The sequence below is a fragment of the Myxocyprinus asiaticus genome, chromosome 40, assembly GCF_019703515.2.
Source record: "Myxocyprinus asiaticus isolate MX2 ecotype Aquarium Trade chromosome 40, UBuf_Myxa_2, whole genome shotgun sequence".
Lineage (NCBI taxonomy): Eukaryota > Metazoa > Chordata > Actinopteri > Cypriniformes > Catostomidae > Myxocyprinus > Myxocyprinus asiaticus.
In genome coordinates, this window is record NC_059383.1 from 13,887,919 (window position 1) to 13,915,771 (window position 27,853).

At 39.0% G+C, this 27,853-nt stretch overlaps 1 protein-coding gene and 1 long non-coding RNA gene across 2 annotated transcripts; one reads left to right on the forward strand and one right to left on the reverse strand.

Moving 5' to 3' along the window:
- The first annotated feature begins 1,065 nt into the window (after nt 1-1,065).
- Nucleotides 1,066-27,789, forward strand: LOC127431029 (brain mitochondrial carrier protein 1-like). The gene is made up of 9 exons (XM_051681222.1): nt 1,066-1,832; nt 2,381-2,479; nt 3,069-3,207; nt 15,626-15,720; nt 23,619-23,704; nt 24,672-24,767; nt 24,903-25,027; nt 25,694-25,907; nt 26,425-27,789. Exons 2-9 carry the CDS (start codon nt 2,416-2,418, stop codon nt 26,464-26,466), a joined length of 861 nt encoding a protein of 286 aa, XP_051537182.1. The 5' UTR covers nt 1,066-1,832; nt 2,381-2,415; the 3' UTR covers nt 26,467-27,789.
- On the reverse strand, nt 7,736-13,825 carry LOC127431034 (uncharacterized). Its single transcript, XR_007895517.1, has 2 exons — nt 13,221-13,825; nt 7,736-8,575 (listed from the first exon to the last, which is right to left on the reverse strand). It is a non-coding gene; the product is annotated as an uncharacterized LOC127431034 (long non-coding RNA).
- Nucleotides 27,790-27,853: the final 64 nt, after the last annotated feature.

Sequence of the window (27,853 nt, forward strand, 5' to 3'; positions counted from 1 at the left end):
TTTGGGTGAACTTCACAAGGAATGGACTGAGGCTGGGGTCAAGGCATCAAGAGCCACCACACACAGATGTGTCAAGGAATTTGGCTACAGTTGTCGTATTCCTCTTGTTAAGCCACTCCTGAACCACAGACAATGTCAGAGGCGTCTTACCTGGGCTAAGGAGAAGAAGAACTGGACTGTTGCCCAGTGTTCCAAAGTCCTCTTTTCAGATGAGAGCAAGTTTTGTATTTCATTTGGAAACCAAGGTCCTAGAGTCTGGAGGAAGGGTGGAGAAGCTCATAGCCCAAGTTGCTTGAAGTCCAGTGTTAAGTTTCCACAGTCTGTGATGATTTGGGGTGCAATGTCATCAGCTGGTGTTGGTCCATTGTGGTTTTTGAAAACCAAAGTCACTGCACCCGTTTACCAAGACATTTTGGAGCACTTCATGCTTCCTTCTGCTGACCAGCTTTTTAAAGATGCTGATTTCATTTTCCAGCAGGATTTTCACCTGCCCACACTGCCAAAAGCACCAAAAGTTGGTTAAATGACCATGGTGTTGGTGTGCTTGACTGACCAGCAAACTCACCAGACCTGAACCCCATAGAGAATCTATGGGGTATTGTCAAGAGGAAAATGAGAAACAAGAGACCAAAAAATGCAGATGAGCTGAAGGCCACTGTCAAAGAAACCTGGGCTTCCATACCACCTCAGCAGTGCCACAAACTGATCACCTCCATGCCACGCCGAATTGAGGCAGTAATTAAAGCAAAAGGAGCCCCTACCAAGTATTGAGTACATATACAGTAAATGAACATACTTTCCAGAAGGCCAACAATTCACTAAAAATGTTTTTTTTATTGGTCTTATGATGTATTCTAATTTTTTGAGATAGTGAATTGGTGGGTTTTTGTTAAATGTGAGCCAAAATCATCACAATTAAAAGAACCAAAGACTTAAACTACTTCAGTCTGTGTGCATTGAATTTATTTAATACACGAGTTTCACAATTTGAGTTGAATTACTGAAATAAATGAACTTTTCCACGACATTCTAATTTATTGAGATGCACCTGTATAGTGCAAGTCATGGTTTAAAATGATTAAACTAAGTAAGTGTTAAGGGTCAGTGTTTAAACAAAGATTTTGTAAGAATGGTAAGATTAATTACTAATGTCTTTTAAGTTCATCCTGGATTAACTGCAGAAGTTCACATAGATGCATTGTCCTTTGTTAGTTGGCTGATGAAGGGTTTGTTGGCAATTAATTGATAGTCTGTGTATTCCATTATAAGAGTGTAGTCCATTAAATTGAGGTGATGCAGGCAGAGATCAGTGAGGTGCATTGCAGTTCAACTGGCCGGTAATTTCGGTGAGGTCTATCCTAAATCCAAGGTTCAGGCAATGGCATATGATGTTGGCTTCAGTTCATCCTCTGAAGTCCATCGTAATAGACTGAAGTGATGTTTGACTGGCACCGACTGCATTTAGTCGTCATCAATCAGAGACATGTAGCAGTGGAATCCAACACGAAGCAGGAATGGAGCTGGATCCAGCCGGTTCTGGTGAATGGTACTTCATTGTTTTGATATAATTAATTACTTGTTTTTACAAGGAAACTATTATATTCATCATACTAAGTGGAAGTGATTTAAAAAAGTCACGTTTCTCTCAAACTTCCGGGCGGGAACTTCCGCTTACCGCGAGTTGAGTTCCTGTTTGACCCGCAAGATGGGAAACTGAAAGCTGTACGTGCGCTCCATGAGTTTTACTGCGAAAGGTACAGCAATTCTACATGTGGTCGAGACGATGGAGTCAGAAATAAAATAACAGAGGCGACGGAAGCGCCAGGTCTCAGGTATGTGAATTCACGAGGTGATATTGATTATACTTAAGTGATCATTTAATTTTGTACTTTATAAGCGCGTGAGTAGTTCTCTTCTAACTGGCTAACAGTCACGACTCACGAGCCGTTAGATCACCACTAGTCGCCCGATACTAACTCAAATACAACAGTTTTTTAAGGCGTCGACACATTTTGTTTAGAAATTCCCATATGGTCGCTATGAGTGCTCTTTTTAATTTGAAACGCAAACGTACGAACATCGTTCGCAGAAAATGTTCGAGCCGTTGCTGGTACTCAAGCTCCTTGCCAACGGAAGTGGGGGGAATTTTAGATTCCAACCAACCAACCAGGATCGCTTTTGTAATGATTGACGGAGTTTTCAGCCAATAGGATTCCCGCTAATTTCCTCTGGCGCTTGTAATGAATCTTTAATGCGGTCTGTCTTATTTCAGGCCACATTTGTCTCTGCATCTGGAACATACGGACGGGTAGCGCTATGTTGTACAATGTGAGATTAAAACAGCTCGTTTACTCCTATTTTGGGTTTTTGCTGTTTTTAGTAGGACTCCATCAAGCCGAGGGGGCCGCAACAGAAATGGCAAACCTGAACTGGAAGCCGTTTGTCTACGGGGGAATGGCCTCAATTGTCGCAGAATTCGGTGAGTCTGTGCACCTGCTGTTTTTGCATCATCATTTATATTACAGATCCCTTCTCAGATCATTTGAATACGAGTCTTTCTTGGCACAGTTGCTAATATCTCTAATGGAAGTGGCATAATTCATATTAATATTTGATAAATAAGATCAAAATATCGGCATCAGATGCATGCATGTAGTCAGAATATTGCATTACTCTTAAAGTAATTCAGGATAAAATAAAGCTGATGGGAACTATTTTTGTCTATTAGTGACCATTTGCTTGGAAATATCAAGTTGCTGTTTGGAAATATTGTTATATGGAGTTTTACCATAGTGTGTGTTTAGAATCACATTCGCTATATTTGCCACGTTGGAGGTACAGAATATCTCTTAACAATAGAATACAAGAAAACAAAAGAGCAGAATGAGTAAAACGACATTCCCCACCACACGGTGGGTACAGTGCACGGAACAGGACACTAAACGAAAGATTTGACAGGAAATGTTCACGTAAACAGTTGGTGAGATCTCTGAAATGCTTGCGTAAACATTAAAGTCACAAAAGTGAAGATTAGGATTTGAAATGTAATCTGTGATTGAATGCTGCAGGTACCTTCCCCATTGATCTGACAAAAACACGGCTGCAGGTTCAAGGGCAGACTCACTGTATGGAGGTCCGCTATCGGGGCATGTTCCACGCTTTGTTCAGGATTGGACGGGAAGAAGGCATCCGGGCGTTATACTCTGGGTGAGAGCAAACTATTTGCATATTCTGATCGACCACAAAATTGTCATTTGCAGTGAAGCATAATTGTTTCATGGTGGCAGCATTTGTGCTAAAGTGGTTTATTATGTACTTGCTGGAGGGCTGTTAATATCGGAGTTGTGTTCCCTGTTAACGGCATACAGTGCATTCATAAAGTATTCAGACCCCCTCATTTTTTTTTTCCACATTTTGTTATGTTGCATCCTTGTGCTAAAATGCTTTAAATAATTTTTTTTACAACACTCCACCGATCTGGGCTTTCATGGCAAAGTGGCCAGATGGAAGCATCTCCTCAGTGCAAGACACATGAAAGCCCACTTGGAATTTGCAAAAAAGCACCTAAAGGACTCTCAGACTGTGAGAAACAAGATTCTCTTGTCTGATGAAATGAAGATTGAACCCTTTGGCTTAAATTCCAAACATCATGTCTCATCACCTGCGCAATACCATCCCAACGGTGAAGCATGGTTTTTCAGTGGTGGCATCATGCTGTGGGGGTGTTTTTCAGCAGCAGGGACTGGTCAGGGTTGAAGGAAAGCTGAATGCAGCAAAATACAGAGAGAGATATCCTTAATGAAAACCTGGTCCAGAGCACTCAGGACCTCAGACTGGGCCGAAGGTTCACCTTCCAACAGGACAATGACCCTAAGCACACAGCCAAGACAACACAAGAGTGGCTTAGGCACAACTCTGTGTGAATGTCCTTGATTGGCCCAGCCAGAGCCCAGACTTGAACCAAATCAAACATCTCTGGAGAGACCTGAAAATGGCTATCCACAGATGGTCCCCCATCCAACCTGACAGAGCTTGAGAGGACCTGCAGAGACAAATGGCAGAAAATTCCCAAATCCAGGTGTGCAAAGCTTGTCGCATCATACCCAAAAAGACTTGAGACTGTAATCGCTGCCAAAAGTGCTTCAACTAAGTACTGAGAGAAGGGCCTTAATACTTATGTGATATTCAGTTTTTTCTTTTTAATAAATTTGCAAAGTTATGAAAAATCTGTTTTTTGCTTTGTCATTATGAGTATGAAGTGTAGATTGATGTGAATAAAATATTTTTTAAAGCATTTTAGCATAAGGCTGCAACATGACAAAATGTGAAAAAAATTAAGGGGTCTGAATACTTTCTGAATGCACTGTAGTTGCAACCCATACTTTGGTTTAGGGGTCTTAAAACTTGGAAGTGTAATAAACAGAGAAAATAAATATAGATGATATTAAATCCACATGATCTGCGTGGGTTTGTAGAGGAGCTGAGTAACGTAAAACCGGCCATCTGATTTGGCATGAACAGCTTGACTGCATTCGCTTGAGTTGAACTTGGTGGCGGTATATATTTATCAGTGAGCATCTTATTTTTCAAACCATTATTTTGTGACTTGCCACACCAGAAACTTTGTGGCTAGTGACTTGCTATTAATATAATTTTTTTAAAGAGACCATATTATGCTCATTTACAGGTTCATAATTTTATTTTGGGTCTACGAGAATAGGTTTGCATGCTTTAATGTTCAAAAAACACATTATTTTTCTCATACTGTACATTGCTGCAGCACCTCTTTTCACCCTCTGTCTGAAACGCTCTGTTTTAGCTCCTGTCTCTTTAAAGCCCCCCTTTCCGAAAAGCCCAGTCTGCTCCGATTGGTCAGCTGTCCCAGTCTGTTGTGATTGGTCAGCCGCTTAGAGCGTGTGTCGGAAATGTAATGGCCCTTACCATAACCGAATTTCAGCTTAAAGTATCCCTTAGGCGGGCATTATGCAGATGTGTTACATAGTGACATAGCTAAGTCACGGAAGTAATGGCTGGACTGCAAACCAGGCATTTCAGGCCGTTCACGAGCAGTGTTTTCTGTGGGAGAGAGTAACTCCCTTTGGCGTGGACTTTGTGCTTTGTAACTTTGCAGACCTTTTACATGCACAAACAGCTATATTACACACTAATGAAAAGGAAAAATCCCAAAAAGCATAATAGGGCCTCTTTAAATTGTTTTATTCTTAATTTGTTAAAAAAAAAAATTATTTTAGTCAGGTTAAAGCATTTTTAATTAGGATTATGCATTTAATACTCATGAAAACGGCTGTCAAACCAAACAATTACTGACAGCATGGGGAGAATTTCTAGTATCTTTTTAGGGGTCCCTATAAACATGATGCTTTTTGTGGACTTATTTTACTTTATGGTTTTCATCCTTTTTATACAAATAAATAGCCAAAGCTATAATAACTTTGTGACTATGGTAAAAAGTTAACAAACAAACAGGTTGTAAAAGGAATAGTTCACCCAAAAATGGAAATTCTCTCATAATTTGCTCGCCTCATGCCATCCAAGATGTGTATGACTTTCTTTTATCTGCTGAACTCAAAAGAAGATTTTTAGAAGAATTTCTCAGCTCTTTTGGTCCATATATGCAAGTGAATGGGTGCCAATATTTTGAAACTCTTAAAAATCTCACAAGTCAGCATAAAAGAAATCCATAGAACTCCAGTGGTTAAATCCATATATTCAGAAGCGACATGATAGGTGTGGGTGAGAAACAGATCAATATTTAAGTCCTTTTTTGCTAGAAATTCTTCTACCTGCCCAGTATGGGGTAACATGCATGAATACTGTGAAGCACAAGAAGAATGTGAAAGTGAGAGTAGTGATTGACTGAGCAGGGAGAAGAATTTATGGTTAAAAAAAAAAGGGACTTAAATATTGATCTGTTTCTCTCCAATACCAAAGTCCTTTTTTTTTTTTTTTTTTAAACCATAAATTGTCCTCCCTGCTCAGTCAATCTCTACTTTCACATTCATATTCTTCTTGTGTTTTTGGTGATTCACATTCTTCATGCACTACTGGGCAGGTAGAAGAATTTCTAGAGAAAAATACTTAATTAAACTTAAATATTGATCTGTTTCTCACCCATACCTATCATATCTCTTGTGAAGATATGGATTAAAACACTGGAGTCATATTGATTACTTTTATGCTGCCTTTATGTGCTTTTTGGAGCTTCAAAGTTCTGGCCACCATTTTACCTGCATTATGAGGACCTACAGAGCTGAAATATTCTTCAAAAAAATCATAATTTGTGTTCTGCAGAAGAAAGTCAAACATCTGGGATGACATGAGAATGAGAAAATGAGAATTTTTATTTTTGGGTGAACTATCTCTATAATGTGGCTAATTTTATTTATCTTAGTTGTTGGATAGATTGGTGCCACGGTTGCTTAGCAATGGTTTTTTTAAATATTGTATTTACATTTAATGAAAATATTATATCAGTACGTGTATTCCCTTTGAATCAATGTTTGTACTTTGGCAATGTTCTGAGTTGAGCCATAGCAACACTAATAATGTAATATTTATGCTTAAATAGCTCGAGCTGCGACCCTGAAATTTCACCAATGTGTTCCACTTCTCAACATATACAGTTGAAGTCAGAAGTTTACATACACTTAGGTTGAAGTCATTAAAACAAAATTTTTTAACCACTCCAAAGATTTAATATTAGCAAACTATAGTTTTGGCGAGTCGTTTAGGACATCTGCTTTGTGCATGACACAAGTAATTTTTCCAACAATTGTTTACAGACAGATTGTTTCACTTTTAATTGACTATATCACAATTTCAGTGGGTCAAAAGTTTACATACACTAAGTTAACTGTACCTTTAAGTAGCTTGGAAAATTCCAGAAAATAATGTCAAGCCTTTAGACAATTAGCCAGTTAGCTTCTGATAGGAAGTGTACTGAATTGGAGGTGTACCTGTGGATGTATTTTACCTTCAAACTCAGTGCCTCTTTGCTTGACATCATGGGAAAATCAAAAGAAATCAGCCAAGACCTCAGAAAAACAATCGTGGACCTCCACAAGTCTGGTTCATCCTTGGGAGCAATTTCCAAACGCATGAAGGTACTACGTTCATCTGTACAAACAATAGTACGCAAGTAGAAGCACCATGGGACCACGCAGCCATCATGCCACTCAGTAAGGAGACGCATTCTGTCTCCTCGAGATGAACCTAGTTTGATGCGAAAAGTGCAAATCAATCCCAGAACAACAGCAAAGGACCTTGTGAAGATGCTGGAGGAAACAGGTAGACAAGTATCTATATCCACAGTAAAACAAGTCCTATATCGACATAACCTGAAAGGCTGCTCAACAAGGAAGAACCAATGCTCCAAAACTGCCATAAAGCCAAACTACAGTTTGCAAGTGCACATGGGGACAAAGATCTTACTTTTTGGGGAAATATCCTCTGGCCTGATGAAACAAAAATTGAACCGTTTGGCCATAATGACCATCGTTATGTTTGGAGGAAAAAGGGTGAGGCTTGCAAGCCAAAGAACACCATCCCAAACTTGAAGCATGGGGGTGGCAGCATCATGTTGTGGGAGTGCTTTGCTGCAGGAGGGACTGGTGCACTTCACAAAATAGATGGCATCATGAGGAAGGAAAATTATGAGGATATATTAAAGCAACATCTCAATACATCAGCCAGGAAGTTAAAGCTTGGTCACAAATCGGTCAAGTCATTTTTATTTGTATAGCGCCTTTCACAACACACATCGTTTCAAAGCAGCTTTACAGAAAATCATGCATTAACAGAAAATGAAACCGTAATATCTGTAATGTCAGTCATCATTGTGTAGTTTGATAAAATACGATTGTGAATTGTGTTTACAACTAAGTAATTAAATAATAATTGTATTTAGAAACCCAGTAAGCAAGCCGAAGGCGACTGTGGCAAGGAACACAAAACTCCATAAGATGTTGGTTAATGGAGAAAAATAACCTTGGGAGAATCCAGGCTCACTGTGGGGCCAGTTCCCCTCTGGCTAACATCATGAATATAATGCCAATATTACTTAATTATGTATAGTGCAGTCATGGTTTAAAATTATTAAACTAAGTAAGTGTTAAGGGTCAGTGTTTAAACAAAGATTTTGTAAGAATGGTAAGATTAATTACTAATGTCTTTGAAGTTCATCCTGGATTAACTGCAGAAGTTCACATAGATGCATTGTCCTTTGTTAGTTGGCTAATGAAGGGATTTGTTGGCAATTAATTGATAGTCTGTGTATTCCATTATAAGAGTGTAGTCCATCATTAAATTGAGGTGATGCAGGCAGAGATCAGTGAGATGCATTGCAGTTCAACTGGCCGGTAATTTCGGTGAGGTCTGTCCTAAATCCAAGGTTCAGGCAATGGCATATGATGTTGGCTTCAGTTCATCCTCTGAAGTCCATCGTAATAGACTGAAGTGATGTTTGACTGGCACCGGCTGCATTTAGTCGTCATCACTCAGACACGTAGCATTGGAGTCCAACACGAAGCAGGAGTGGAGCTGGATCCAGCCGGTTCTGGTGACCTCACGATAGGAGTCCCGAGGTTGAGACATGGATACAAATAGAATAATATTAGCATAGATGCCATTAAATTTATTGCAGGGTTATAGATCATGATCAATGTTTCTGGTTTCTGGTTCCGGCAGACCTAACTAAAGCAGCCTAATTGTGAGTTGAAGGATAAATTAGGTGCATGCCTGGCTAAATAGATGAGTCTTTAGTCTAGACTTAAACTGAGTGAGTGTGTCTGCATCTCGAACGGTGTTAGGGAGACTATTCCATAGTTTAGGAGCCAAATATGAAAAGGATCTACCTCCTTTTGTGGATTTTGATATTCTAGGAAATATTAACAGGCCAGAGTTTTGCAATCGTAATGAAAGTAATGGAATATAGCATGGTAGAAGGTCACTTAAGTACTGTGGAGCTAGAACATTCAAAGCTTTTGTACGTAGTAAACAGAATTTTAAAATTAATATGAAATTTAACAGGTAGCCAATATAACGACGATAGAATGGTGTTAATATGATCATATTTCTTGGTTCTAGTCAGCACTCTGGCTGCTGCATTTTGAACCGATTGAAGTTTATTTATTGATCTTGCTGGACATCCTCCCAGTAATGCATTACAATAATCTAGTCTTGAGGTCTTGAACGCATGAATTAGTTTTTCGGCATCAGCAACAGAGAGCACGTGTCATAATTTAGCAATGTTTCTTAGGTGGAAGAATGCTGTTCTACAAACATTGGTAATTTGATTTTCAAAGGACAGACTGGTATCAAACATAACGCCTAAGTTCTTCGCTGTTGAAGACGATGTAACAGTACATCCATTGAGAGTCAAATTATATTTTAGCAGCTTGTTTTTAGTGGCTATCCAATCTTTGATTTCATTGATGCACTCGTCAGGTTTTGAAGAAATAAAAAATTGGGTATCGTCAGCTTAACAGTGGAAACTTATTCCATGATTCCTGATAATATCTCCCAGGGGAAGCATATATAAGGAGAAAAGCAGAGGCCCTAAAACTGATCCCTGTGGCACTCCATACTTGACTTTTGTTTGGCTTGACAATTCCTCATTTAAATAGACAAAGTGGTAGCAGTCTGCTAAATAGGACCTAAACCATGCTAATGCAAGTCCACAAATGCCAACATAATTCTCTAGCCTATTGAAGAGAATGTCGTGATCTATCGTGTCGAAGGCAGCACTAAGGTCTAAAAGCACTAGAAGTGAAATGCAGCTGCGATCAGATGATAAGAGCAAGTAATTTGTAACTGATAAGTGCAGTCTCTGTACTGTGATGGGGCCTTAATCCTGAATGAAATTGTTCATATATGCTATTTCTCTGTAGAATTTAACATAGTTGGGAGGACACTACCTTTTCTAGTATTTTTGACATAAATGGGCGATTTGAAATCTGTCAGTTCTCCAGGATCAAGTTGTGGCTTCTTAATAAGCGGTTTGATAACTGCCATTTTAAAGTTTCTTGGGACATGTCCTAAGGATAGCGACGAGTTAATAATATTAAGGAGAGGCTCTGAGATTACAGGGAATACCTCTTTTAAGAGTTTAGTTGGTATTGGATCTAACATACATGTTATGGCTTTTGATGTTTCGCTAAGTTTTGTTAGCTCTTCATGAACTATGACAGCGAAGGATTGAAGTTGCATGTGAGGAAAATTATGAGACACTGTTTTCTGAGGTACTGTGACAGATGATTGCACAATTCCAATTTTATTTCTGATTATTTCAATTCTAGCATAAAGAAATTCATGAAGTCATTATTATTGTGCTGCGACGGAATATCTGGTTCAGTTGAGCCTTTATTCCTAACCAATTTAGCCACAGTACTGAATAAACCTCTAGGATTGTTGTGGTTATTTTCTATGAGTTTGCTAAAATATGCTGACCTGGCAGCTTTTAGTGCCTGTCTGTGGAAGGACTGTGTCTGTAGCAGACACTATCCTTCCATGCACTGCAAAATACCTCTAATTTTGTATTCTTCCACTTGCACTCCATTTTCCGAACTGCTCTCTTGAGAGCATGAGTGTGATCATTGTACCATGGTGCGGGGCTTTTTTCTTTAATCGAAGGGGGGCGACACTATTAAGAGTGCTAGAGAAGACTGTATTTATATTTTCTGTTATTTCATCAAGTTTTTCTAGACTTTGGGGCTTATTGAGTGTGTGAGATAGATCTGGAAGATTATTAGTGAAGCTGTCTTTAGTGGTCGAAAGAATAGTTCTACCTGAATGATAGCGTGGTGTAGACTGAGTAACATTAGCTGATCACAGCATACAAGAGATGAGGTAATGATCTGAGATGTCATCGCTCTGCGAATTTCTATAGTATCAACATCAACTCCATACGACATTATTAAATCTAGCGTATGATTACGGTGATGAGTTGGTCCTGTCACATTTTGTCTGACTTCAAGAGAGTTGAGAATATTGATAAATGCTAATCCCAATGTGTCATTTTCATTATCTATGTGAATGTTGAAGTCACCAACAATTAAAGCTCTATCTACAGTAACCACAATATCTGATAAAAATTTAGCAAATTCACCAAAGAAATCAGAATAAGGCCCGGGTGATCTATATACTGTACCAAGGGCAAAAGACGACAGAGTATTGTTGATGTCTGACGGTGTCACATATAGCATTATTAGTTCAAAAGACAAACTTATATCCTGTCCTCTGAGTAACACCAAAATCGTAACTGTAAACTGTAGCAACACCACCTCCTCGACCCTTTAGACGAGGCTCATGTTTATAACAATAACCTGGGGGAGTAGATTCATTTAAACTAATATATTCATCCGGTTTAAGCCAGGTTTTGGTTAAACAGAGCGCATCCAAACTATGATCTGTAATAATTTCATTTACAATTAGTGCTTTGGTAGAAAGTGATCTAATCTTTAGTAGCCCTACCTTCATATGGTGTTTCTTTAATTATTATTATTTTTCTTAATTTTCTTTTTCAAGTTTGACCTTAATCAAAAATTTTTCTAAATGATTTAGTGAGAGTGTTGTGTTTGGTAGTTCGGGGAACAGACAGAGTCTCTATGTGATATCTAGGTGATACAGTCTCTATGTGTTGAAGTTTATGTGACCTGTGTGACGTCTCAAGGCAGTTAGCAGACGTTCGGATTAACCAGTTTGTCTGCTTCCTGACCTGGGCCCCAGTTAGTCAAATACTATGATTATTATGACTATGAGCCAAATTATTAGAGGAGAGCGGCACCTTCCCTGGAGGGATGGTGATACGGGTCAGGAGCTTGCAGATACGGGTCAGGAGCTTCAGTTAATGTTCACCTCAACCATAAGAATGGGGAAAAAATGTGATCTCAGTGATTTGGACCGTGGCATGATTGTTGGTGCCAGACGGGCTGGTTTGAGTATTTCTAAAACTGCTGATCTCTTGTAATTTTCACGCACAACAGTCTCTAGAGTTTATTTTATTTATGGTTTAAACTGACAAAGTCTGTGGTAACTCAGATAACATCTCTGTACAATTGTGGTGAAAAGAATAGCTTCTCAGAATGCTATTCTGAGATGCGGGTTGGCGCTGTTTTGGCGGCACGAGGGGGACCGACACAATATTAGGCAGGTGGTTTTAATGTTGTGACTGAAATCAAGCTTTTGACACTTAGAATTGAGGGACTTGTACACAACTATTAACACAAGGTGCAAACATTCATTGATGCTCAAGAAGACAACACACTACTATATGCATACTATAATTTATGTAAATATCTGTCATGTAGATTCTGAAGGGCAGTACTAAATAAAAAAATATTTTATCTCTTATTTGTATAAATTATGAAAGGGGTGTGAACATTTATGAGACAAAAGGGAATGCAAACTTATACATACTGTAAACCTCTTATTTATGGGTTATCAGCTGTCTTTGGCTGTCTATCTTGTTTCTGAACAGCAATCTAAATCGAGCAATTCTGTTGTTTGGCGTCGAGAAACGGCCATTTGGCTCCTTAATGTTTCAGTTTAAGAGCCAATCAGTCATTAAGTAATTTTTTTAGTCTGGAGCCCTGCTCTTTAACATTATCTCTAGTGATCTCCGACTGGTGAAGCCGGACATCATTAGTGACGACATTAATAACAGTTTTAGAAAATCTAAGTTTAGCATTAGCCAGCACTTGTAAATTTGATCTGATGTCAGACGCTCGAGCCCGGAAATGCATTTAACAATAGTGGCTGAAGTCTCTATTTCCACGTTCCTTACAATAGTATCACCAATTATTAGGGCTCTTTCAACATGATTCTTAGTGGGTGCATCACTGAGTGGGGAGAATCGACTGGAAACCTTAACAGGAACGGGAGTGTGGTGTCACTTTGCTGAGCGAGTATGCTGCCGAGACATCACCCAAACGCCCTGCTGCGGGGGCTCTACAGCCAGAACCAAAGTGCGAGCATTGCTCGTTGTACTACCCGCATCTGAAACAGTATCTACCGGCTTCTCTTTCTCACTGACCTCCACTAGCGTTCTGATGCGTGTCTCTAACTCATTAACCTTCTCCGTCAGCCTGACTAATTCCTTGCATTTATCACATGTAAATCCTTCACTGCTGATGGAAGATGCTATAGTAAGCATGTGACATGCAATGCAGGAAGAAATAACATGAGAAGATGCCATGACTTACCACAATTGTTTATTGTTGTTGGTTGTTCCTGAGCAGTGAGGGTTTGAGATCGATGTGAATCCCTCATGCAATTGTTCATGGTTGTTCTTGATAAGCGGTGCTTTGAGATCGATGCAATAATCCGTGTAACACCGAGGAGAAAAACGGGTGCGTGCTGTAAAATGCGTGCAGTTTAATCGTGATTAAAAATAGAAAGTGGATGCACGTGGAAAATCCACGCAGTTGAATCGCGATAAGAGACTAATGCAGGGGAAAGCCGGATGCGCGTTGAAAAATGGCAGATGTTAAGGATTAAAAGCTGAAAACAGATCGATAGATAAGCGATGCTAAAAAAGTTAGCAGGCTACAAACACAGACTTGAGCTAGGCACTAGCAGCAACAGGTAAAATACACACGGATGAAACAGTAGAAAAGCGGAAAAACCCAAAACACGTGGTAAAATGACAAAGGATAAAATGATGAACATATGAGAATAAGAATAAGCAATGCTAAGCAGGCTACAAAAACTTGTCCTGTGTGCCAGCAGGAACGGGAAGTCCAATGATGAGAGCAGTGACGTAAGACTCTGTAAGGGACCGTCGCAAATGGGTCTTCCAAAAAGACAATGACCCCAAGCATACCTCCAAAGGGAATGTGATGAATGAAATAAAAGCTGAAATAAATCATTCTCTCTACTGTTATTCTGACATTTCACATTCTTAAAATAGTGATCCTAACTAAAACTGAGTTTAAATGTATTTGGCTAAGGTGTATGTAAACTTCTGACTTCAACTGTGTGTGTGTGTGTGTGTGTGTGTGTGTGTGTGTGTGTGTGTGTGTGTGTGTGTGTGTGTATATATATAATATATAAATATATATATATATACACACACACACACACTGGCGGACAAAAGTTTGGAATAATGTAGAGATTTTGCTGTTTCGGAAGGAAATTGGTATTTTAATTCACCAAAGTGGCATTAAACTGATCATAAAGTATAGTCAGGACATTACTGATGTGAAAAACAGCACCATCACTATTTGAAAAAAGTCATTTTTGATCAAATCTAGACAGGCCCCCCAGCAGCCATCACGCCAACACCTTATCCTTGAGTAATCATGCTAAATTGCTAATTTGGTACTAGACAATCACTTGCCATTATATCAAACACAGTTGAAAGCTATTTGGTTCATTAAATGAAGCTTAACATTGTCTTTGTGTTTGTTTTTGAGTTGCCACAGTATGCAATAGACTGGCATGTCTTAAGGTCTATTTTAGATCTAATATGGCAAAAAAGAAACAGCATTCTCTAGAAACTCATCAGTCAATCATTGTTTTGAGGAATGAAGGCTATACAGTGCTTGAAATTGCCAAAAAAACTGAAGATTTCAAACAAAGGTGTACACTACAGTCTTCAAAGACAAAGGACAACTGGCTCTAACAAGGACAGAAAGAGATGTGGAAGGCCAGATGTACAACTAAACAAGAGGATAAGTACATCAGAGTCTCTAGTTTGAGAAATAGACGCCTCACATGTCCTCAGCTGACAGCTTCATTGAATTCTACCTGCTCAACACCAGTTTCATGTACAACAGTAAAGAGAAGACTCAGCGGTGCAGGCCTTATGGGAAGAATTGTAAAGAAATAGCCACTTTTGAAACAAAATCAAAGAGAAAAGGTTAGAGTGGGCAAAGAAACAGACATTGGTCAACAGATAATTGGAAAAGAGTGTTATGGATCTTAACCCCAATGAGCTTTTGTGGGATCAGCTAGACTGTAAGGTGCGTGAGAAGTGCCCGACAAGACAGCCACATCTATGGCAAGTGCTACAGGAAGTGTGGGGTGAAATGTCACCCGAGTATCTAGACAAACTGACAGCTAGAATGCCAAGGATCTGCAAAGCTCTCATTGCTGCACGTAAAGGATTTTTTGACGAGAACTTTTTGAAGTAGTTTAAGAAGTTCTGAACACTTCTTTTCAAATTGTAATAGTAATTTTTCACGTTATTAATGTCCTGACTATACATTGTGATCAGTTGAATGCCACTGTACATTACATTATTGTACATTATTCCAAACGTTTGGCTGCCAGTGTATGTATATTTTGTACAACATTTAAAAATATTATATTCTTGAGATGCAGATCTGATTTGCACAACATTTGCATGCATGCTTTGCATTATTCTGTCTTAAGGTTGTCTTTGAAGATTGTGATTGCAGGGGTGTAGCTCTTTAATTTAAACTTTGTTCTTCGAGATTAATTTATTTTTATGTATTCTATGTTCATAGATTTGCTTGTTAATTTCCAGGGTTTTGTGAAGTGTTTTATTTTGTAATTTGAACTATATACTTATTCCGATTTCCATGAATCTCAATCTGAAAATAAAGCTATGGCCTTGAAACTGTGTATGTCTTGCTTTTCTCAGGATTTCCCCCGCACTGCTTCGTCAGGCTTCATATGGGACAATCAAGATTGGTACATACAACACACTAAAGAAACTGTTTGTTAGTCATCCTGAAGGTGAGTTTAGAGAATACATTTTTTTTAATCACTGTTGTTTCTTCTCCATCCATCATTTCTATAATTTGGTTGAACAGAAACACATTAGAGCAATGCCTGGAATAGTTTTATCTTATGTTAGTGTCTTCTGATGAATCAGTCATTGCACCACAGACCTCCACCTCCACAAAATGTTTGCACATATCCACATTTTTCCTTATTAACCACTGGGTAGCACCATTATGATTCTAATTGCCTCAAAACTGTTTTCTGGTTCCGGTCTCCATAAGAAACAACCAATACGAGCATTCCAAACAATTTACCATTTTAAGTGTTAGTTGGAGTAAAAATTAGTTTAGGCTCAACTTGTGCAGTTGTTGGCTGTCATAAAATAATTAATGATATCAACGTAACTCACCTCGATTCATAGCTTCATGTTATTCACCCAGTCCTTAAACTTTGACCAGTGAGGAACTAATGGTTAGTTACTAATGGAAAAAATGATCATTGCCACTCTAAAGTATCGGCACAATTTTTGCGAATTTAATACGCTAAACAAAACATCACATTGTCCATTAAGAACTTATGCCGATGCGAGTGAAAACACTGGAGAAAATAAAAACAGGCATCTGTTATGAATCGTGGAACACTTCCATGTTCAGGAAAAAGGTTGGATATGTGATTAAATTCCATATAAAACATTTATGTGATTTGTTATATTTAATGACCCCAGTGACATGGGTATTAGTGATTGACTGAATCAGTGTTGTAGGTACAATGCATTAATGCAATGAGTGATGTAGGTGCATGTCGGTGATTAACGCTTTAGGTCCTACGCCTTAAGCGCAGCGCTATGCAATTTGTCATGAGCACAAAGCCAGTGGGCATGGCCATGAAGTTTTGATGTTTTTGTGCAAGCATGCGCTAAGTCTAGGTGCAAGTGGTCTGGTGAAATCATGCGCACAAAGTGCTATTGGGCTGGCACAAGTGCAAATGAATTCGGACGTTTTTCTCTGGTTATTGCACCATCTGCTTCCTATTAAATATTCCATTCCCTGTTAAGCAACGTCGATATAAAATAGCCCATTCATAAGAATTTAGTATTGTACATGGGCTGGATGCAAATTCTAAGCGCAATTTTCGTGCCAGCACAAAGCGCAAGTGGGCGTGGCTGGGACTTGCTTGTGCAATCTGTGGTTGTATGCGCGCAAACTGTAGATGCATTGTATGTTAATGAAGTGGTGAAAAGCGCATTTTGCTATTTTCCTGAGAAAATTATGCATCTAAGCGTAAATTTCTAGCACAGTCACGAAAATAGTCCATCGTGTATGCGCAAAATATTGCAAATATCTAATCAAAATGGAGTGTGCTGGCAATTTTAGCTCATAGCTGCACTACTGATATTTACGCTGTTCCAAACAAAAAGTATCTTCCGAGATACCTTGTTTTTGCCAAAAATGTTAGCATTGCATTTACCCTTCACCGAAGTACATTTTATCCAATACTGAAAAGTATCAGTAGAAAATAATAATGTTGCTTCCAATATTTGTGTATGTTATGTATTTTTGTGCTCATTAGAGGATTCATTTGTGACGTTAGCAACATGCCAATGCCAGATACTATTAGAATCATGAACCTATAAGTGTTAAGGCCCGGGTATACTTAGCTTTTCTGCGTTCTGGATCTGATCATGCCCAGTCGACCGCATTGCCTTTCAAAGTATACTCTTTTGACGGTGATCGAATATGAACACGTTTGACGCATGCATACTATAACTGCTCTTTTAGTACAAATTACGATGGGCACATACGAAAACTCTCTGCATGTCAAGAAAATATGGGCCGCACATGGACAATCCGCGTCAACTGGGCTAATGAAGAAATTTGCATCAGGCATACTGTGCGCGAAGCGATCAGCAACTCGGAACACCGACATATACTTTGGCCTTCTGTCGATCTCACTATTTTAGTCTAAATTAACCACTTATTAGTTTCCATTTTGCTAATTATGCTTTCTTAAATGGATAGTTCACCCAAAAAATTTTATTCTCATCATTTATTCACCCTAATGCCATCTTAGATGTGTATGAATTTCTTTCTTATGTAGAACACAAAGAATTTTAGAAGAATATTTCAGCTCTGTAGGTCCATACAATGCAAGCGATAGGTGGTCAGAACTCCAAAAAGGACATAAAGGCAGCATAAAAGTAATCCATATGACTCTAGTGGGTTAATAAATGTCATCTGAAGCGATCCAATCGGTTTTGGGTGACAACAGACCAAAATATATCTCCATTTTCACTATAAATCTTAACAGCAGTCTCTTTGGCAATCATGATTTCAAGCTTGATTAAACTTCCTGTAGCGTTATCTAGTGCTCTGCGCATGCAACGAGTATAATCGTGCTTGAAATCATGATAGTGCCTAGAGATTGCAGTGGCAAGATGTACAGTGAAAAGGAGTTCCATTTTGGTCTGTTTTCTCCGAAAACCGACTGGATCACTTCAGATGACATTGATTAAACTAAAGTTGAATGGATTCCTTTAATGTTTCCTTTATGTGCTTTTTGGAGCTTCAAAGGTGTGTCCATCATTCATTTGCATTTAAATGACCCACAGAGCTGAGATATTCTTCTGAAAATCATCTTCCAGATACTGCAAATTTTTTGATTTTGTAATTTTGTAAGGAAAGACAAAGTTTTTTTAGATTCTATAAATCACTTTAATTGGCCAAATTGTCAATTATCACCTTTTCCACCAACAAGTTATCAGTAATACACTATTGGTCGACCTCTAGTTGACATCCAACTTTGACGCTTGGGACAATTGAGGGACTCCCAACTATTTATTACAAAAACTGAAAATGTTCATTGATGCACAAGAAGGCAACGCACTGTATTAAGAACCAAGGGGGATATAAAATTTTGAACAGGATGATTTGAGTAGATTGTTATTATTTTATGTTGTGTATTATTTTGTATATGTAAATATCTGTTATGTTGCTTCTGAAGGGCAGTACTAAATAATAATAAAAAAATCTGCTTCAAACGTTCTGCAAGGGGTGTTTTTCATATAGTGAATAAAAACATCCACAGTAAGAATAACCATTATCGTTTGAGCTCTAAAAGGACTCGTATCTAAAATTTGCACCGTAAAAGCTAGGGATATGCAAAACTACATATTTTCAAAATCAGCAATTAGGTGGATTGCTTGAATGACAATTTTAGGCAATCTGCCAGACGTATATTAGATGATAAAAAACAGTGAGGCGGAATGCAACATAATGGAACAGAAACCAGAGTCATTGAGATAAGGTTTTAAAAATTGGACAATTTAACTACACACCATCTTCAATGCAAACCTTATGGTGGGTGGCAAAAAAACAACTGCAACAACATGGTACACCCAAATTTGTTTGTCTGCGTGTGTATGGCTGTGGTGATGGTTCTTTAAAGCGATTTTAATTTAAAGATGTTTAAAATAATTTTCAGAGAGGGTTTTCCTGCCAAAACTGTAAACTAACAGCTAAAGTGCATTAATTAAAGCACTAAAGTCGTAACCAAATATATATTGTAGAAAAACTACTTAACCACACTAATCGACCTGTTGGTTGTTGGGAAAACTAGTTGACCATTGTGACCAGTCCCTGATTGGTCTCAGCTCTTTCAATACCAGACTTTTTTGTTCCACGGCTCCAAAACAACGTGTAATCACCATCACTAATGTGCGGTCCAAACAGCGAGAGCCAAAGAGGCAGACAGAATATGCTCCGAGACTGTACATTTCCAACATTACCTTATCTCGATCTGGCGTCATTACATTTCAATCTGACAGGATACAGGATCTCCTGTTCCCGCAAACACCATCTGTATTACTTGAATCCCTGCCATGACCACTTCAAGAAAGGTCACAGCTATGCCAACAGGTTTTTTTTTAAATTATATTTAGCAGTTTATGAGAGGATCCAGACAGCTTCTTTTTTGCCATTTTCTGTTGTTTTCTCTCTGCATGCTGTTACAAGGATGTTGCCACTGTATGTCGAATGCTTATTTTGATACAGGCTTTGCGTGGTGGTAAAGGGGGTACCAGTGCCATTCTCCTGCCGAAATTAATGGTGCGTCCTGGACCACACACACTGTTGGTCACATTGATCAAGGATTCAGTCATTACTGTAATTATCATTCTAAAATTCATCCATGTTTTCATTTCTCTCTTTTTCCACTGTTCTCCTGTCACTATGGCTAAATCTGAACAGAAGACTAACACTAATCTTACACTCAGTACATTTACATGCACAGTTAAAATTGAGCTACAGCGGGTTTTTGGGTAGTCAAGCTCCAGTCTGTCTGTCCAAGTATACATGACACAATGTGTAATTGAAAGAAAGCACATCAGCTGAGGAACTGTTAAATAAACATGGTGCGGCACCTCTTTCTTTTGAAGCACGTGCAAAACACCAAGGCCAATTGTGGACTGATTAATGTGTTGCTGGAAAAAGCTGAGCTACAATATCTTTAACTAGATCTGTTAGTCCAACTTCACAAAATCTGGCTGGTACATTTTCAGTTAGACAAAAGTGCTTGCATGCCAATTTCTAAGAAAAATTATTGTTAATTTTGACAGACTGAAATCGAGCTTCTAAAATGCATGTAAACATACTGACTGACGATTCATTCACCTCTGTTGGGGTCTTAACATTGACCACGTTTACATGCACTTAAGAAAACCATTTACTTCAGGTTTTTTGGAAGAAAGCAGAGTTCTGAAACGTCATGTAAATAAGAATGCCATTTTCCTTGTGCCGCTTAAGGGATTAAGAGAAAGCAGTTTAGCACACATGGGTTTCTTAGCAGAGATCGTGGCTTATGTGGCCATGTAAACGCATAAGCAGAATTCTTGAAAGTTTTGGATGAGTGCGCGTGCATGGAACAGACCGGGAAAACAAATGTCATAGGATTGAGCCCAACAACTTGTCAACACAGTGGAAAGAATTCAGCATTTCTGGGAGTACAGTGGGAAAATCTCATACACCATAAACTATAGCTATTTATACAAATCAATGTAAAGTATCGACTGCTGTCCTTCACGTCCGTTAAAAAATTTTAACGGACGTCCTGAATATGCGTTCAAGTACATTGGGGGAATCCCAGTTTTATGTAAGAGGGAAACCTCACTATTGCAGCGCAATTCCGCTGCAGGTCGCAATGGTAATTCAAGAAAATAAACACAGCAAGAACTCTTGAATATCTGGAAATAAAGTGAAGTAACTGAGAATAAAATGGTAAAGTCTTCCTCGGATGCTATGTTTGTTATTTACACGAGTCACTGGGAAATTACATTGTGGTGGAAAAAGCCACAACCGAGCCACATGTATACAGGTGTAAAGAGTATGCGTTTAGTGCGTAAAAATAGGGCTTTTTAACATTTATGTGAATTAATTTGATAACTGCATGGCTCTCCGGCACTATTGTATTTGTGAATGTAATGTTGTTGAGAGATGATTGACAGCTAATCCTTCAGAATTAAACCACTCTTTGGGGGTAGTTACACTTGGTCACTTGGTCGAATAGCTATCCGATCATGAAAAGACCAGGGGCCTCATGTATAAATCTCTGCTTAGATTTCTTCCTATGCGTAAGCACAAAAGTCAGATTTTGTGTACGCACAAAACAGTTCAGATTTGTAAAACCGTATGTATGCCAGAACCTGTGCATAGTTCCCTTAAATCCCAGCTAGCGGAAAATTGTGCATACATGCATGTGATTCATTGCCCACCCCGTCTCCTCCCCAAAATAACCATATATGGAGTGTACAGCGTCTGTTTTTACTATGCATATCCTCATCAGCATACAATTACCATATGCATTTCACCATCCAGACACATGAGTACTGCGTTTAATGGTACGAGAAACTGTATTATAAGAGATAAAACTGTAAATGTCACATGTGCCTTAAGAGTCGGGATGAAGTGGAGCAGGCAGCACATTTGATGCGCATTTGATGTGCATTACTGTACCTGTTTGCAGCTGTAAAATACTGTTTCTGATGAGACATGTCTCTCCAATGGTCCGTGTGACTACTGAATGTGTCCAGCAGTGCCTGTCTTATAGCTACTGTCCGTTTTACTGAGCCATTTCATGTCAGTCAGAATCAAGTGTGCATCGCATTACAGATCATCTTTATTCAAAGGCTGTATTTATCTCAGTACGTGATTGTAATAGAACAGACAATATCTCAAACTAGGAAAACTCATTTTTATTTTCTGTATGTTCCTTCTCTATGATGAAATGGAAAGTTCTCCAAACGCAGCGCATCCCAAAACAATATTTCCCTTTTACAGCTTATATTTGAATGCCTTTTCAATTCGTTACATAATTATAATAATAGAGCCTACTATTGGCTTGATAACAATTACTGTTTCAAGTGCTTAACTACATACTTTATTCTAAATGTGAATTAAATGAAAATCAGAGTTTTATAATCGGTCTGTTCAGTTCATTATTTGTCCAGCTGGAGTCATCAGTTCACACACACCAGTAAAAGAGTGCATACGCACAGACAAGAGTGTCCGGATGGTGCGCAAATATTTACGCCAAGTTTATTTTTTATAAATCACGATATGCTCTTTGGAAATTGCTTACGCACATTTCAATATCCCAGGTGTACATGCCCTCCAAGACTGATTCAAGATGGATATAAATCCGATCACTCAAACAAATCAAGAGGTGGTTTGAGATGCATCCCACCCAAACAGTGCTCTGTCAGCATAGGAAAAATACAAAACATAAACAGCTGTTACCAAGTATTTCCATAGGGCTTATGTTGCGCAGTAAATGATAACAAATGAACGGATGCAAGTTGTAGCAAAGACATGACTTTTTTTCTTCATTTACTTGATGCAGATCACTGACAAAACTGCAACTAAACACTGAAAATAAGCGCAGCTGATGCACATGAACATATCTTGCCTACAAGCCAAGAGGGGGAAACACATACAACGCGTGCACACAGACACACATACGCTGGGCAAAGTCACTTTGAATCAAATAATATAAGCACATCTTATAAATACTCTGCCTGGCATTAGCATAATCATGGAGGTGAGCTCCGGTTTATTTGCATATAGCGTGGGAATTGAAGATTGGATTTGTATCCATTTGTAGTGGAGACACACTAGCTGGGTTTCCATTCACATATTTACTCAAATTTAAACGTGAATGAAATTAGACGATACGCACATCCCTAATGGAAACATAGCTATTGATGTGGCCAAGTGTAAATGGAATATGCTTATTCAGTCGGATAGCAATCTGATTAGTAAAAACGCATGAAGTGACCAAGTGTAAATACCCCCTTCGTTTTGTGGCTTCTCTTTCTTTCTTGCATTTTGTCCTTTGTCTCTGTGTATCTTTTTTTGTTTTGTTTTGTTTTGTTTTTTAATCCCCTTTTCTCCCAATTTGGAATGCCCAATTCCCACTACTTAATAGGTCCTCGTAGTGGCGTGGTTACTCACCTCATTGCGGGTGGCGGAGGACAAGTCTCAGTTGCCTCTGCTTCTGAGACTGTCAGTCTGCGCATCTTATCACATTGTGCATGACACTGCGGAGACTCCCAGCATGCTGCTCTCCGCGGTCCACGCACAACTTACCACACGCCGTATTGAGAGCGAGAACCCCTAATCATGACCACGAGGAGGTTACCCCATGTGACTCGACCCTCCCTAGCAACCAGGCCAATTTGGTTGCTTAGGAGACCTGGCTGGAGTCACTCAGCATGCCCTGGATTCCGACTCGCAACTCCAGGGGTGGTAGTCAGCGTCAATACTCGCTGAGCCTCCCAGGCTCCATCTCTGTGAATCTTTAATGAAACTTTAATTGCATTTTCAGAGTTTAATGGCTGCTGTCATCTTTGCTCTTTGCAGATGAGACCATGGTGATTAATGTGTTCTGTGGTGTAGTTTCTGGTGTTTTGTCATCCTCTTTGGCAAATCCTACTGATGTGCTAAAGGTATGTGAAATCAAAATTAAATATTCAATATAAGTCAGTGATGACAAAAATACTAGAATAAGTAAGCAGAAAATATGAGCATATGAGTTTTTTCTGTTAAGATCACATCTATTTGTTTTATTAACATTAATTTAAGGGTATTAACATTAATGTAAATTGTCCACTATTACAGGTTTTTTTAATTGCTTGATAATCTAGAGAGCAAAGTAGCCAGGGGCCTGGGTAGCTCAGCAAGTAAAGACGCTGACTACCACAACTGGAGTCGGAAGTTCGAATCCAGGGCGTGCTGAGTGACTCCAGTCGGGCTTCCTAAGCAACCAATTGGCCTGGTTGCTAGGGTGGGTAGATTCATGTTGGGTTAACCTCCTCGTGGTCACTATAATGTGGTTCTCGCTCTTGGTGGGGCACGTGGTGAGTTGTGCGTGGATGCTGGAGAATAGCGTGAGCCTCCGCAGCGCTAGGTTTCTGCGGTAACACGCTCAACTAGCCACGTGATAAGATGCGCGGATTGACGGTCTCAGACGTGGAGGCAACTGAGATTCGTCCTCCGCCACCCAGATTGAGGTGAGTCACTATGCCACCACGAGGGCTTAGAGCACATTGGGAATTGGGCATGCCAAATTGGGGAAAAAATCCCCCCCAAAGTAGCCTTGGCCGACAAAATGCTTATATGTACCAGCGTTCTCAGTTCCCACAGTCATGAAAAACCTGGAAATATTAGGGAATTTAATAAATGTGTTGTCCAGGCCTTAAAAATTACACATTTTTTCCCAGTTATGCTCAGCTATAAATATTTAATTGACTAGAAATAGCTCTTGTGTGTGCAGTCTTCATAAAATGATTAATAAAACTTATGCAGTAATCACAAACTGGAAAACTCCTCAAAATGAATTGTTTAAAGGGTGTGGGAACCCTGATATACATACTGTATTTGGTATCCTGTTATTTCCTTCGGTTTTGTTCTCAGATCCGAATGCAAGCTCAAGGCAGTCTGTTACAAGGCAGTATGATGTCCAACTTCATCAGCATTTACCAGACAGAGGGCACTCGAGGCCTGTGGAGGGTGAGTGCTTGACACCTGCGATGAGATTTTAGAGCATGTTTAGTAAGAATTTCTCATTTGCATTTCAACTTCTTAACAAAACTAGAAGCTGTCAACATTTCTAAGCTTTAGCATCAATCAGTATTTTTATTTCAGGGTGTCATTCCCACAGCACAAAGAGCGGCCATTGTGGTGGGTGTGGAGCTACCGGTCTATGACATCACCAAAAAGCACCTGATTCATTCAGGGCTGATGGGAGACACAGTCTTCACACATTTCATGTGAGATTTTCTAGACCAGTACTTGGTGTTAATATAAAATTTGGTCCCTGTTTTAATGTAATTAGATATAGGGGTCGGCCGGTGTGGATTTTTCACACCTGCCGGGGTGGCAGATAGCGATATACTTCTGAATACAATTAAATGGCTGCAAATGAGACGTACACAAAATTGCTGAAATTAAGTGAACACTTGTAAACGATATTTAATCGAATTCATACAAAAATATTTAAAAACAAATGTGCATTATCTATTTGCATGGCTGTTGGTAGATTTTGAAATTGTCATGGTACATTACTGAGTGTGAGTGTTTCACATACTGATACTTCTGCTTATTTAAGAGTCCGACAATGCGAGAAAACTGAGTTTGCTATTGATTTCCAAAAGTAGAGGCATGCGCACAGCAATATCGCACATTGGATAAGCTCGTAACAATGACGGTAAAGGTGAAATCGGGTGTCAGTCAGTTTATGCTCGAGCCATTTATGACCGTACCCTGATAAGAAAACCATTCAGTCATTTACATGACCTTACACGTTGTCAGCTCTTACAAGATTGTGCATGTAATCGCACTTACTGATGGAGGAAATGTTTTTATTTTTTATTTATACTGTCGCAACATTGACCTCATAATGAATGTGACCCATATTATTTCTTATGTTTATTCAGTTCCAGTTTCACATGTGGTCTGGCAGGGGCTCTGGCCTCCAACCCAGTGGACGTTGTGAGGACACGTATGATGAACCAGCGCGTGCTTGCTGGTAACCCTATGTACAAAGGTACCCTGGACGGACTCATGCAGACCTGGAGAAATGAGGGTTTCTTTGCCCTTTATAAAGGCTTCTGGCCCAATTGGCTGCGTCTGGGGCCTTGGAATATCATTGTATCCTTTAGCAATTAAATATCTGTTTGTTAACGTTGCATTTAAAAATAGCTTCCTTGTTTTTGTTGTTTGCATAGTTCAACCAATAGAGGTCAGCACTGCAACAAGACGTTTGTTTAGTGCGAGTCTCACAGTAGTCATTAAAAAATCTTGATGTTTTTGCTTATACTGATCAATTTGTGGAAGTTAATTTCATTTGACAGCAAAAGTTACCTAAATAAATTTTTACTGTACTGTCAAGTTTAGGCTGAATTTGTTTTTAATGACCTTAAAGTCCTATAGGCTTATGTTCAAATATTTGAAAGTAAACGTAAAAGATGAGTTGAAATAGACAAGTTGGAACAGATGGTGAAAGAAAAGCAGACAACAAGTGCCCAGTAAACTTGCGAAAACTTGTTTAAGCAGCATGTGGGTGTGTGTGTGTGTGGGTGTGTGCGCGCGCGTGCGTGCGTGTGTGTGTGTGTGAATTACACATACCCAAATACAATATACCTGTTATCCTTGACTTATATTTCAGTTCTTTATCACATTTGAGCAGCTGAAGAAGCTTCCATTGTAGCTGAGTGAGTCTGTGACTCATTAGACTGGACTGTGTGCAGGTGCATGTATGTGAGGCTTCGGTCGTTAAGCGTTCACCATCCCATCTCCATCACTCACCTGTATGTTTATTTAGGAACTTGTTTTATTTTCGTCCTCGTTTGTAATTGTATATATTTAACATTTTAAAACATTTTAATATTTTTGCACCTATATCCTTGGTCTCTCCTGGCAGATATGGTCTGTCAGCGCCATGCTCTGAAGCCAGGTGGAGTTAAATTAATGTACACTTGGCCAGCCTGTAGCCACACAGGTGTACATTTGAGGTAAAGGGCTATAGGTTAAAATGGAAACCACCAGGCATTGTTTCTTGCCACTGGCTTGGGAGTTCGGCATCTTTTTGTGCATAGCATTGTAACGAATGTATCTGAGGACTCGTCCACTGGATGGAAATGTAGAAGGAGTTTAGTGTTTAACTGAATGCTGTTAGTGGAAATATGCAGAGGCTGTTTCATATCAGAACTCCTAGAAATATTTGCGGTCAACACGCTCCAAATTTGGCATAAAAGCTTTTAAATTACAATGGTATTCATTTAGTTATGGCGTCAATAACAGGAATGCCTTTTTGTGTTATGCATACAGTGCAGACATGATTGGTTGTTCATGCTTCAAATCATAAATTGTTGAATCCTTTGAACACTTGTGTGCTCAAAATGCGTTTTCCCCCCACATTCAAGAAGTCTGTAACATAGTTTGTGCTGAGCTTGAACTCCAGTTTCCAAGCACCTGTGAAATTGCACAAGGTGTGTCCTGTTGTTTGTGTTTTTGTGTTCGTTTTTTGTTGATATCTTTTTTTGTCAATTACTTGTGTTTTAAGTGTGTGGGTTTGTGTTCTGAAGCACATGCAAAATGTCATATTTTGGCAAGCGTCAAAGTGTGTAAATACTGCTACTGGGCAATAGATTAAAATATTAGCATATACAGAGTTTTATGTTTTAAATCGGACTATGTGTATAACAGGGTGGGTTGTATTTTGGGTGCTTGCCACATTGCCAAAGTGTGCATGTATTGAAACAGAACTGTACTGTTGTTGCGGAGTTTTCAAAAGTGACACATCAGTACTAATATTGGTAAAGTACTGTTATATATGCATAACTGTTTGTCATCTATATTTCAAGCCTTATCAGTTCCTGCTTTTATATGTATGCCTTCGCCTGATCTGTTTCTGCCTCGTATTGTGCTTAACAAATCAAAGAATTATACAGAATTATAGATATTTATATTGCACCATTGTTCATAACATGTAACTTGCTCATAAATGAATCAAACTGTAAGCAAACATTAAGTCTTGTGTTTTAAGTGTTTTCATAAAGAAATAGCTTACCCAAAAATGTAAAAATGTTGTTGTT